The sequence below is a fragment of the Pelodiscus sinensis genome, chromosome 15 (assembly GCF_052426305.1).
Source record: "Pelodiscus sinensis isolate ZL-2025 chromosome 15, ASM5242630v1, whole genome shotgun sequence".
In the NCBI taxonomy this organism is placed as follows: domain Eukaryota; kingdom Metazoa; phylum Chordata; order Testudines; family Trionychidae; genus Pelodiscus; species Pelodiscus sinensis.
The window spans coordinates 32,701,780-32,716,152 of NC_143066.1; the positions used below are offsets into that span (position 1 = coordinate 32,701,780).

Sequence of the window (14,373 nt, forward strand, 5' to 3'; positions counted from 1 at the left end):
CAGGGTGCAGATACACTGGCTGGGCCAGGCTGAACCTCCCTGTTTATTGCCAGGATGAATGTAAGGCGGCAGTCACCCGATGAATTGAAGGCAGCAGCCTCCAGGGCTGTGACAGCCGCTCCCTGAATTCGCTCCAAGTCAGGAAAACTAACCTAGCTGCCAGCATCACCCTGCCCATTAGTCAGTCTCCAGAGCAGTGAGGGGCAAACCCCCATGAGTATCCCCCCCTTCCTCTCAGTGGGCCACCAGATGGTCGTAACCAAGACGGTCTCCCGGGATTGGGGAGTTTTGCTCACGGCGCTTGCGTACCTCCAATTTGTGGGCTGTGCGGACTGAACCATCGCAGCGCGTTGACTGGAGGCAGAGGGCGCGCACGGCTCGCACCGCCAATGTTGGGCACAATCTCCATGCGCCTCATGTCACGTGCCCCTGCTTTACGTGCCTGTCACTTGAGTCATAAAAAATCTGCGCGGCCCAAAGCCAGTGGAATCTGGCATCCCTGTGCGTGGGTCCAACAAAATGTCTAATGGGCCACACATAGAACCCTGGTGGGCCGCATGTAGCCTTCAGGCTGCACGTTGCTCACTGGATGGCAAAAGGGGCAACCGCCCCAGGCCCAGCAATTCAAAAGGGTCCAGGGCTCCTGGCCTCCATCCCAGGCCTTTTAAATCACTGCTGGTGCCCCAGACAGTGCTGTGTAGCTGGCAAGGGGCGGCTACCCCACCTGTACTGCCCCTTCCTCCTGAGGCCCCGTCCCTTCTGGGAGCATGCAGCCCAGTCACTCCCACCTTCCCCAAGGGCCCTGCAATTCTGTTGGCCCCTCTGTGCCCTGGAGATAATACAAATTCACACTGGCTGGGGGAGCCATTCCAGGAGGCCATGTCCAAAATCAAAAACTCCAACCCTGCCTTTGGCTGGTGCCTTTGCCTGCATCTCCCTTAAAGACGTGAACCGGCACCTCACTGTCCTTGCTGCATTGCGAGCAGGGAGCGACAGAAATCCCAATCTAAAAGCCTTAGCAGTGGCTGCTAAACAAACACATGGGTGAAGACAGGCTGCGGGGGTAATATTTCCCCTCCAGGCTAACATTTTTCTTCTAGCAATGCTTCAGTTTCAGTCCAGATTTGCAGCTCCGCCTGTCTCATCTGCTGACTATTTGTGCAGCTGGATGAAGTACTTTCCAAACCCTGCTTTGCATTTGGATCAGAAGAGAAGGTCTCGATGGCTGCCAAACTAGCCCCGCCCCCAGGTTCCTCTGATGTGGAATCAGAAGGCGGGAAATTCCATGACATCATCCACCTGAGCATTCCTCCAGTCCCACAGGCAGACGGTTGGTTCGTGAGGGACTTTTCAGCCACACACACTTAGGGGGTGGTTCAGGGGGGAAAGTTGATGCAGTTTTAAGGCTCAGGAAAGTGAGGGGCTGACAAGACTGAATCAACCCATGTGTCATGAAGGCAGGAGAATTGTAAACTGTCACACACACACAGCTCTGCTTAATGCATCCAAATCCTGGTCTAAGCCTTGCTTGCTATTTCAACAGCAGGACCCCTCATTGCTCTGCCAAGACACCTTAGTCTCAATCTGCTATTCTAATCCGGATCTATTTGGAACTCAGACCACTAATCACCCTGGTCTCTATCAAGGCTGGCAAATACCTACTCCAGAGCAGGCTGAGACCGCACAAACGCATTTCACTTGTGACCTAAGGTTGTTGCAAACCTACGTTTCCGACGTCACAAGCTATTGAAAGCATTGAAAAACCTGGCCCTAACAAGGTTTTCAAATCTGATGTGAAAAATAACCTTCTTCTTTCTCTGCAGAAGAAAACCTTGAGTGCTTTGACTGAAGCAACTTAAAATGCAAGCCCAATGCAGGATTTCAAGCCAGAAAATAAAGAGATGGCCCAGCATCATGGACAAACATAGTCAGAGCATGTTATAAACACTTTTGATCACATGCGAGGAGGTGGGGGTGACTGCAGAGAGGGGTATGAAGACACATTAGATAGCCCTTCCTGTGACCCATGTGCTCAGATTAAGGAAGCCCTTGATAATACATCTGGCCCTGAGCAACTGCCACTCAAACTCCCCTCCAGTTGCTCAGCTGTAGTAGGAATACTATGTAGTAGGAAGCCAGTCTCCTGTTTTGTTAGCGATCCATTTGGGCACTGGTGCTGATTTCTGTGAATCTATTTTTAAGTATTCACCGAAAAGTATTCACTTGCATGCTCATGTGGTCACCTCATCTTGAAAAAGATACCTTGACACTGGAGAAAACATCAGAAAAGGGCAACAAATTGCTTAGGGAGTTATGAAAGGGCAGCTATATAAGGAGAGATTAACAAACTGGGACTTCTCAGCTTCAAAAAGAGACGACTAAGGGAGGATAGGATAAAGGTCTGCCTGATGTGGAGAAAGTAAATAAGGAAAAGCTATGTGCTTGTTCCCATAACACAAGAAGTAGGGGTCACCCAATGAAATTATAGGTAGCAGGTTTAAAACAAACAAAAGGAAGTATTTCATCACACAATGCACAGCTAACCTATGGAACTCCTTGCCAGAGGATGTTGTGAAGACCGGGTTCAAAAAAGAACAAGATAAATTCATGGAGGATAGATCCATCAATGGCTATTAGCCAGAATGGACAGGGATGGGTATCCCTAGCCTCTGTTTGTCAGGAGTGGGACCATTTCATAGAATCATAGAATAATAGGACTGGAAGGGACCTCAAGAGGTCATCGAGTCCAGCCCCCCGCCCTCAAGGCAGAACCAAGCTCCGTCTACACCATCCCTGACAGATGTCTATCTAACCTGTTCTTAAATATCTCCAGAGAGGGAGATTCCACCACCTCCCTTGGCAATTTATTCCAATATTTGACCACCCTGACAGTTAGGAATTTTTTCCTAATGTCCAATCTAAACCTCCCTTGCTGCACTTTAAGCCCATTACTCCTTGTCCTGTCCTCAGAAACCAAGAGGAACAAATTTTCTCCTTCCTCCTTGTGACACCCTTTTAGATATTTGAAAACCGCTATCATGTCCCCCCTTAATCTTCTTTTTTCCAAACTAAACAAGCCCAGTTCATGAAGCCTGGCTTCATAGGTCATGTTCTCTAGACCTTTAATCATTCTTGTCGCTCTTCTCTGTACCCTTTCCAATTTCTCCACATCTTTCTTGAAATGTGGCGCCCAGAACTGGACACAGTACTCCAGCTGAGGCCTAACTAGTGCAGAGTAGAGCTGCAGAATGACTTCACGAGTTTTGCTTACAACACACCTGTTGATACAACCTAGAATCATATTTGCTTTTTTTGCAACAGCATCACACTGTTGACTCATATTCAACTTGTGGTCCACTATGACCCCTAGATCCCTTTCTGCCATGCTCCTTCCTAGACAGTCGCTTCCCATCTTGTATGTATGGAACTGATTGTTCCTTCCTAAGTGGAGCACTTTGCATTTCTCTTTATTAAACCTCATCCTGTTTACCTCTGACTATTTCTCTAACTTGCTAAGGTCATTTTGAATTATGTCCCTATCCTCCAAAGAAGTCGCAACCCCACCCAGTTTGGTATCATCTGCAAGCTTAATAAGCGTACTCTCTATCCCAATATCTACATCATTGATGAAGATATTGAACAGTACGGGTCCCAAAACAGACCCTTGAGGAACTCCACTTGCTATCCCTTTCCAGCAGGATTTAGAACCGTTAACAACAACTCTCTGACTACGGTTATCCAGCCAATTATGCACCCACCTTATCGTGGCCCTATCTAAGTTATATTTGCCTAGTTTATCAATAAGTCATCAATTTGATGACTACCTGTTCTATTCATTCCCTCTGGGGCACCTGGGATTGGCCACTGTTGGAAGACAGGAAACTGGGCTAGATGGACCTTTGGTTTGACCCAGTATGGCCGTTTTTATGTTCTCATAATTTCAAAATTAATTTTCAGCCTATGGGCTGGTTCACAAACTGCTTTGATTACACTGTACCCATTATTTGTGTTGCTTGACTGGTCATCTAAATCACATGGGATCAGTTAAGTCTGGAAAACAGAGTAACAAATTTTCTGGCACAAGTTTTCTGGCAAATATTAATTTGTGCTAAGATTCATGACGTTTCTGGGATTAACATGCAGCTTCATGAAACTCAGGTCATCCAGATACACATGGATGACATGTCCCCAACACAGCAGCGAACTGACCATGGGGCTTTTATTCACTAAAATATGCCCAAACCAGGGTTGTTGTTGTTGTAACTATTCAAACTGCTCTAATTTTGGGATAGAATTGCTCACACAGCAAGGTCTAAACACCTGAATTTCCCAAGGGTATAGCACTTGTCTCTAGTGCATATCACCTGAGTGGAAGAGCAATGCAAATTCAACAAAGATGTTAAAAACGTGTGAGGAGAAACACCCGCACATATAGAATGGAAGGGGGAGCACAAGGTTTCTCATCCTTGTGCATGCCTGGAACCCCCCGTCTCTTGCTAAGCTCCCTCCGCATGGAGCAATCTGGGAAGGGCAGAGTTTCCTGGTCTCCACAGACTCATGATTCCTGGTCTCCACAGACGCATAGAAATGAAGAAGAAGGGAACAGGTGTAGGAAAAAACCTCTAAAGTTGAAGGAGTTGCTCGTTCACCAGCCTGTGGTTTCATTGAGCTGGCTAGAGTTTGAAAATCAAAAGTATTTCGCTTACTTTTTTTCTTTTTAAAAATCTTCCCACAGATATTTCCTGTGGGAAGTCAAGAGGCCAAAAGACTGACTTTTAACCTTTCCCTCACCCTCTCATTTATGTTATTTCTTCCTCTCCTGATTCACCAAAATCTGCCCAGGCATGAGATATATTTAGATGACACTCTACGATGCTCCCTCCTCTACCCAAACCACCCCACACACACACTGAGCAGCAGCAGGGGTGCCATTTCAGATTTTGGTGGGCAGTGGGCAACCTGGGCATACCTTGATAAGGGGGGAGAGAGTGAAAGCATGGGTGGGGGGGACAGACTGAGGACAGCGGCTTCAGCAGTGTTACTGAGCATGCTCAATACAAGCCAAACAGCAAATGGGGGAGGGGGACCGACTCCATTCACCCTCTCCCCTTCCCCCCAGTCCCGCCCCACACACACATATCATCTCTTGCTAGGGTTACTAAAGCACTGGAAAACTCTAGGTTTTTGGGGCAGATAACTTGGCAGTTAGCTAGCAGGAGCACTGTATCTAATTCCCAGATAAAAGAAAGAAAATGTAAATAAATATTAGACCCACTGAGCTCTAATATTAACAGTCTGACATGTTGAGGCAAACCACTTGAGGGACACTGGTTAGCCTTAAAATATTAATAAATATTCTTACTGTCCTTACTTTCTTACTAACTGCAGAACAGCCATACTGGGTCAGATCAATGGTCCATCTATCCCAGTATCCTGTCTCCCAACAGTGGCCAATGCTTCAGAAGGCATGAACAGGAGAGGCATTCCTCAAATGATCCATCCCCTGTCGCCCATTCACAATTTCTGGTCCATAGAAACTAGGGACACCATTCCTTCCCATTCTGGCTAGTAGCCATTGATGGATCTATCCTCCTTGAAGTTATTTTGTTCTTATTGGAACCCTATTATCATTTGGGCCTATCCACCATTTCCTGGCAAAGAGTTCCACTGGTTGACTGTGAAAAAATAATTTGTTTTAAATCTGCTACCTATACATTTAACTGAATGAGGTTCTTGTGTTATGTTAGCGAAGGAGTAAATAACATTTTCTTAATCTATTTTTCCACGTCATTCATGATTTTCTAGACCTCTAACATATCCCCCCATCCTCAATATAGCCATTTATTTTCCAATCTGAAAAGTTTCACTCTTGTTAATCTCTCCTCATATGGAAGCTGTTCCCTACCTCTAATCACTTCTGGTGCTCTTTCTGTGCCTTTTCCAAATACAATCTATCTTTTTTCAGATGGAGTGGCCAAATCTGCATTCAGTCTTCAAGATATGGGCATACCATGACTTTATATAGAGGCAATATGCTATTTTCTGTCTTATTATCTATTCTTTTCCTAATGATTCCCAGTGTTCCATTAGTTTTTTCTTTTTTAGCCTGCCACTGCATATTGAGCAGATGTTTTCAGGGAACTATTCACAATGATTCCAAAATCTCTTTCTTGAGTGTTAACAGCTAATTTAGACCTGACCATTTTTGTATGTATAGTTGGGATTATATTTTTCCACGTGCATTACTTTGCATTTATCAACACCGAATTCCATCTGCCCTTCTGTTGCCCAATCACCTAGTTTTTTTGTGAGATCCTTGTGTAACTCTTTGCAGTCAGTTTTGGACTTGGCAATTTTGTAGTATCTGCGAATTTTGCCACCTCACTATTTACCCCTTTTTCAAGAACATTTATAAATTTAACAGCGCATGTGCAAATGCAAATCCCAGCAGCCCAACACTCATTCCTACTCCCCCTTTCACCACCATCTTTTAAGTACCTGGCAATGTTTGCATGATGACCTAATGATCTTTCAATTGCTGGAATGACCAGCCTTGTGTTATTCTTAATCATCTGCCACCCTCGTTTTATAACAAACTCCCTGCCCCAAAAGCAAAGCTGCAAGCAGCTCACACTCTGTTGCATTTAAGAACTGCCTCTGGAGCCAGGGCATGCAGACTTCAAGTATGAAATCCAGGGGTTCAAACGTCAGGGGGGCTACTGACTCCTTGACCACCCCTTAAATTGCACCCTTGAGCATCAACTTGTCCGTTCAGGATGGTCCCAATTCAGCCATCCAGCTCAATTCACTTAAACACCAGCTTAAATTTTGCCACAGGCATACATTCCATTGATATCAATGGGATTTAAGAATGGGCTGAAAGTTAAACAGGTGCCAAAGTTCTTTGCTGAACAGGGCTGGATTTACGCATTCACTTAAATGATTCGCTGAAATAGGACCTGAAATGGGCATGTGTAAATCGCTCTCCCTTATAATTTGCCTGGAGTTTTAAGCAAATGTTGCTCATGTCACAAACCCAGATTTCTGCCTTTACTTGCATGCTCGCTGCTTCACTCTTGCACATGCCATGAACTTCACTCTCCCAGAGACCATTCCCACCAGGGGAACAGACCTATTTAAAGAATATTCTCTCTAGACAGCAACCCAAATCCAGCTGTTCCCACCGATTATAGCCCAGGAGGGAGCAAATGCCACCAGCCATGGAAGACAGATGTCCCGGAATCTCTCTGGGGATATTAAAGAGGAATGCAAGCAGGTGTTTGTCTCTGTGGCTACGTATACACTGCAGATATTTGTCAGCAGAGAGTAAGCTAATGAAGCGCTCATTAGCATTTGTCATACAGTCATTTGCATATTCTGTGCCGATGCTTTTTGCACAAGAGGTTTTTGTGCAAAACCAAGCAGTGTAGATGGGTCCGTTTTGAGCAAAAAACTCTTTTGCCCAAGATCCCTTATGCCTCAAAATAGGAGTTCAAGTTAGGGCTTTAATTTGGAATCCCATTTCACTGCCACATGTAGATGTGGGCAATTACTTCGGGCTAGTCAATTTCTAAAAATGGCGATCGGCCGGGAACATGCTAATGAAGCGCGGGATATTGAACTAGGGGGCTAGTGTAGACATACCCTTAGTAATAATACTTCCAATATTGGTTGTTTCCCATGTTACTGGATAGAACTGGCTTTAAAAAATAAATTTCAAATTTCTTTTGTCAAAAAACACGGACAAAGTTTTACAAGTTGTTCTGTGAAAAGCATCTCTGCTTTTCAGCCAACCCAACCCCAGCATTTGTGAACAGACATTTCTGTGCATCAGTATGCTTCTCCTTCATCTTCAGTTTCAAAACGACTCAGTCTTTTTGCCCTGTGTCCTCTCTCTGCCTTTTCTCACTCACTTTAAAGCTGACCCAAGAATACTTAGCCATGCTGTGTCCAAGAATGACCCAAGATTTCCCTGAGTGATGCAGAAACAGACTTATGATCCGATAAGTGGATATTCCAATGAGAAGAAAATCCATTCTAAAGCTGCCTTTTACCAACAGAGAGAAACTGACCAAGGATGTGAGAATAATAAGGAAGCTACTTGAATTCAGACTAGCACGGACTAGATTCACAGAATGCAGCTGTACTAGGGCATTACTAGGCAAGGAGGAATGAAGATACGGTGAGATCTTTTCCCTGTGGAAATCAATGGGAGTTTTGCCATTGACTTCAGTGGAGCTGCCATCTGACCCCAGTGAATAAGGCCAGTGGAAGGAAGTCATGACACCCAGCAATGCAGAAAGCCGCTGGGCCATCCTAAAAAATGCCACAATGGAGAAGAAAAAGACTGCTGTGCCAGCAAGGCTTCATAAAAGGTTGTCCGAAGAGAAGAACACACAATGATGGCAATGGTACTGCAATGGAAGAGTGGCATGATGAGCAAAGAAGAAGAGAGAGACCATTAGGAATGGCCAACTACCAACAAGGACTGTAAAACCAGAGGGAGCGACTTTTACAAATCTACCCAGAGGGATAGTGTCGATGCCCAGTCCCTGTGTTCTACTGGGGTGGACGGGCAATAAAAAATGAGGAAGAAAAGCAAGGGGGGATTTTCAAAATCATTCTGCATTTGCCTAGCTCAGTGGCTCTCAACAAGGGGTACTTATACCCTTGGGGGTACACAGAGGTCTTCCCCGGGGTACATCAGCGTATCTAAGCATTTGCTCAGTGTTACAACAAGCTACATGAAAAGCACTAGCGAAGTCAGTACAAAGTAAAATTTCATACGATGACTTATTTATACTGTGCTGTGCACTGTACCCTGAAGTATAAGTACAATATTTATATTCCAGTTGATTTATTTTATAATGGTATGGTAAAAATGAGAAAGTGAGCAATTTCTCAGGCATAGCAGCCTGCCTGACTCTGGGAGCAAGGAGATGTAAGTGAGATGAAACTTGGGGGGGGGGGTACACAAGACCATCAGACTCCGGAAAGGGGTTCAGCAGTCTGGCATGGTGGAGAGCTGCCAGTAGTGCGGTCTGTGGGAGCCTGGCCATTTAAAGCAGCAGGAGCAGAGTTGGGCCAACCCTGAGTGCTTTTGACAAGTCTCCCTGTAAATTAACACAGACTCAGCAATGGTGAGAAACGTAAAGAAAACCAAGTGGGGTGACTGGAAGCTTACGCAAACAGCGAGGAAGAGCAGGGCTGGCCATATGATGGTGGGGAGGCCACCAGGCTGCTAGAAAACCCAGAGAGAGATTCAAAGACCCAATCCATTTCAGGATCTTGCCTTGACATCGTACCGAGCCCTGCCAGGGATGAAGTGAACCCCAACTCCAAAGGTTTTATCATTTCACGTTCCCAGCAGCAGCTCATGTGCACCCTGCACTTCGTTAGGATAGCAGTATTTTTAGCTGACAGGCACATTTTTTTGGAACTCTCACTGGTTAAGAATGCACCCTCTGTCCTACCCTCCCACCCACATGTCGGTCTTTACATCTCGTATCAGCATGGGAACCAAGATAGCACAGGACGTGGAGAGCGTCCAGCACCCAGATGGTTTGGCTCTTGAGCACTTTGCTCCCTCTCCCTCCGAGGGGAATGAGAAAACGAAATGAGGCCAGGCTGAGAGAGAAGCCCAGCTAATCCCCTCACCATATTAGACTCCCTGTGGCTGCAAGCTGTCACCACTCATTTGATAAAGGGGATTATTTCAGTCCCAAGAGTGCACAGGGCTGGAGGACTTAGCAGCACTGAGAGCTAGTGGTGTTTCCAGAGGCAGGTAACCAGTCTGGTCTGTGATCGAAGGGATTCACTTCATAGGGCGGAGGAGAGGGGAGGCTGCAGAATGCAGAGCAAGGGGTGGCCTAGAAAGGATACTCCCAGAGTCGCCGCCTTACAATGTGACTTCCCTTTTCTCTTAGCTCAGTGGCCAGGACTAAAAGCTCAGGGAAGGGATCTTGGGTATCAACACATGGCTACCAGCCCATTCTTGATGACAGAAGTTATGGTGACCACTTGGTGCAATGGGATCCATGCCCCCAAAATTGTATCCATTCATGGCTTCAAAAGGCTACACGCAAGAGCTCATCATTGCACCATCCCCTCCAGACAAGGTGGCTGAAACCCAGCTGGGAAAAGTGGTTTGGTTTCCTGGGAAGGTATACAGAAGATGGATGTAGTCCTCTGGTGAGAGAGGAGCTAGGGCAGGGCTATTTGCATATTTTTGCATATATATTTGCATGTACATGCTACCACACTTAAGCTGCGGCCCTCAGCATGTGCTGTGAGTATCATTGTGGCCCCTGGGGCTTCCAAAGTTGAGTAGCCCTGAGCTAAGGGGTGAGCTGAGTAGTCCTGAGGAGGAACCCTGGGAATAGCCAAGCCTCGGGGAATGTTTGATCTGAGCTCTATCTTCTTACGAATCAACCCAAATCCCAGGAAGAAGGCGAGTTTTGATTTTGGTTTTGCGCCAGTTGGGAAAGGCACTTGCTTTCACCCTCCTTTCACATGTGCTTGAAAGGGGCCCTCCTGTGCTCTGAACCCTGCTCTAGTTTTAAACACCCAACCCCTGATTGTAAAACTGACTTCACTTCAGCCTCCTTGTTTACTTTCACACCTGCAACTTCATGGGTGAGTGTGACGGGCCGTCAGCAGCCCGCACTAGCACGGGGCAGGCAGTGGCCCTGGCTGTGGAAGAGTGCCCGGGAGGGGCTGCCTCGCCGGCGCACCGGCGGGAAGGCGCGCCCACCGAGCACTGCGAGGCGCGGAGCCCTGCGGCCACAGGGATTAATGCCGGCCGGCGAGCCGGGCTGGACGGACGAACCCCCGGCAGAGGGCGCCGAGACGCAACTCCGCCCCCTGTGTCCCAACGCAGGGACGCCGGCCCCGCCAGGGTCGGGGACGAGGGAGACGGCGTGACCTCCGGTGGGAGGTTCAAAAGCCACCCCAGAGCCAGGGCAAGGAGGAGGACGCCAGGGAGACCATTCCTCCCTTCCCGGTGGAGACAGGGAGATGGGACATGGGGGGAAGCTGCGGAGCAGAATCCTGCTCCACCCCGACGAAGAGGTAAGGATCGCCGGCTTGGGCCCAGAAACCGCAGACTTGAGGGCGGCTAGGAAGCAGCCCGGGGCAGGGTCCTTCTGGCGCCCGTGGGTTGATGCGTTACGGGGTGGGACCCCGTCAGCTGGGTAAGGGTCAGCACCCAAACCCTTAGGGCCCCAGGCTGGGACCCGGTGGAGAGGGTGGGCCCGGGTCCCCCTAGTCCCCTAGATTCCTCTGGGCTGCACCCAACGCGGGAGAGAAGGGAGCAAGAAGGAAACGGGAGGCACCGCCACCCCAAGAACCGTGGGGAAAGACTGAGGCGCCCAGGAGGGGAACTGGGAGCACCGGGCTCGCTGGGCACAGGTGGGGAGGGCGTTGGGAGCTTGCGCCCATCGAAATTCTGAAACCGTAGGAACCCGATGGCGGGCTCGCTGGGCCGTGACCCTGAGGAGGGGGTTGCGTGCTCGCGCCCGGAACTAGATCCGTCACAGGGAGCAATTCTGCACTCGGCATTGATCAGCGGGTGGCTGAGAAAGCAAAGGCCCAGCAGTACTGTCTGGCTTCCGCAAGCTACAATCAATCGCCAGTGGACACGCCACAAAAGGCACCACAGTTTATTCATTCAAGCATCTGCTCAGAGAAGGCCCCGGAGAGCTGGTAGGGCCCTCGGCACTATGGCTACGTCTACACTGCAGGCTTTTTGCACAAGAACAGCTGTTCTTGCGCAAAAACTTGCAAAGTGTCTACACTGCATGCGCATTCTTGTGCAAGCAAATTTACAGTACAGCGTCGGAAAACAGGGCTTCTTCCGGAAGAGTTATTCCTCTCCCCACAAGGAATAAGTCCTCTTGCACAAGAGCTCTTCCACAAGAAGGCAGTGTAGACAGGCAACATGAATTTCTTGTGCAATAAAACCCTTTGCTAAAATGGCCATCAGAGCTTTCTTGAGCAAGAGAGCGTCCACACTGCCATGGCAGTGCACGTGGCAGTGTGGACACGCTCTTGTGGAAGACCTTTTGCACAAGAACTCTTGCGCAAAACAGTTCTTGCGGAAGAAGCCTGCAGAGTAGCCGTAGCCTCTGGGTGAAGCTCCCTTACCTTCCACAAACCCCCACATAGACCTAAGGGCATATCTGGGATAAAGAGGCAACATGGTAGTCTCTGGAGTCAGGCTGGAGGTGCCTGCTGGAGCAGCAACAGAGGAAAACACCAGCGAGCCAGTGTGATGCTACACCTCCCCCCTTTGCCTGATATTTCACACAGTGGCACATGGCAGGGGAAGTTTTGTATCAAGGAGGCGTTTCAGTATCACAAAGCGTGAATCCTACCCTTGACATCCAGCTCCTCCTCCAGGCTCTGGATGTAGATGGGGGATTTCTGTTGGATAAAGTACAGGAGCTCGATGGAGTTGGACATCCAGAAGAGAATGTGCTGCAGGTCCGGGAGCAGGTCTGTGACAGCGAAGCGGGACAGGGATCCAGGATCCTGCCTAGCGAGACAGAGAGGACAAGATGAGAGTGTCAGACTACAATCAGGACAAAGGAGGTTGCAGTATCAGTCTCTCTGTGCACACGAGGCCCCTGGCTATGGGAAAGGTTTGGGAGCTGAAAACACTCAGCTCCTCTTGGGGTCAGGCCCTTTACAGAGCCCTGCAAACACCGAGCAGACTGTTTACAGCCACCTGGGATTCTGTGTGAATTCAAGGCTGATGACTGGCTCTTGCTCCAGAGGCTGAGTACAGTGCAGAGAGCAGAGGGGAGAGCTTCCCACATACTGACCCTACACATGAGCCTCAGCATCACTGGGATCCAGGGGTACTACGCTCTCTTTAGCCCTTCAACCCAAGGGGCCACTAGGCTGCCAGGGGGACGCTGAGCTCTGGGATGTGGGACCACCTGTTTTTTTAAATCAAAGTTAATCCTGATAATAAATAATCAGAACAACAAAGCAGCATTGCACAGAGACTAATGTTCCGCACGTGTCAATTCTAACGGGTTAATCACGGTTCTCCTGAGTTAACCCAGGGCCTATACAAACCAAAAACCAACCTGGAAAATTTCTTAACTGACAAAGCACTTTTTCTATGCTACAATAACTCAAAAATGGTCAGAGGGGATTTCTGATCGCTTTATAAAAAAACCCTCACTTCGAACAATCCTGAAGAATTTCAGCCTCAAAAGATACGTGAGAAATGTTGTAAGCCACTGAAAAACAGGGACTTTGGGCAAAAATACTTCCTGGTAGCTATGTGTATACGGTTGCTCACACAACACAATAACGAAGCGGCACCTTTACACAGCCCCGATCAGAAGAAGCTGAACAATAACAGATGGATTTGTTTATCGTTAGCATATTGTGATGTACCATAACCCCATGAAACTCCTTAGCCCCAAGTCATCTGGCTGCCCTACAGTTCAGCCTGGAGTTTACACCTTCTCTCCTGGTTGTCGAATGGTCAGTGTGTCTATGCCCCTGCAGTTCACGGTTACACAAGGGAATCAATGGAAGCTCCGTACACGGAAAGGGGCATCGTCAAGTTTGCTGCTGTTGGACACCTGTGAATAGCTGCCACTAACTGCAATGGGAACCACATATGCATATGTAAGGATGGAATGTAGCTCACAGTACCAAAGAGTCTCTTGAACTCCTGTATCCTCTACTTTAATCCCCTTTCTCTGTCCTTACTCTATGTGTTTATTCCCTCTTTAAGGTGACACTCCCCAAATCTAACCTCCACAGGGTCTAATATGTACTCAGGGCCAAAGTTTTCTAAAGAGACTAGTCATTTTGGGGCTTTAGTTTTGGGAGTGTCCACCTTTAAGATACCAGGAAAAGGATCTGGATTTGCAGAAAGTGCAAAGTACCCACCTCTGAAAATCAGGCTCCTGTCAAGTGCACCCAAAGCAAGATCCCACTTTTGAGGATCTTGCTTTTAATACGAAGAAATCTAACAACCGTGGCTGGCTTCCCTGCTGCTTGTGATAGCTGGCACTGCAGGCACGAACGGCAAGCGTGCAAGAGTTAAACACACAGTTGCACAACTTCACACGACAGGGGGAAATGCAGCCCTGCAGAGTCAGGTGTTCTGGAGTATTAATTTACTAATTTAGCTCTTTTGATGTTTGGAAAATAGTGTGAGGAAAAGTAGGACAACACCAGGCCCCTGGGGGACAAATTGGGGTTGGCTCCAGCACAAACACAGGAAGCAGAGAGGCAATTAACCCATTTGGGGCATGAATGCACCTCAAGTCCATGTGCAAAGAAACCCAGACTGCGGAATCACACGACCGCAGAAGAATGCATGTGCAGGTGCCTGGTGTAAGAGTG

The 14,373-nt window shown here is 47.9% G+C and overlaps 1 protein-coding gene across 5 annotated transcripts in view; it reads right to left on the minus strand.

Annotated features, from left to right (window-relative positions):
• Window positions 1-14,373, minus strand: part of RADIL (Rap associating with DIL domain) — a 102,270-nt gene that overhangs the window by 24,764 nt on the left and 63,133 nt on the right. For all 5 annotated transcript variants that reach the window (XM_075899648.2, XM_075899645.2, XM_089769295.1 and 2 more), the window contains one exon: window positions 12,375-12,535. In XM_075899648.2, coding sequence (XP_075755763.2) covers window positions 12,375-12,535 — 161 coding nt within the window. The remainder of the gene's footprint in view (window positions 1-12,374; window positions 12,536-14,373) is intronic.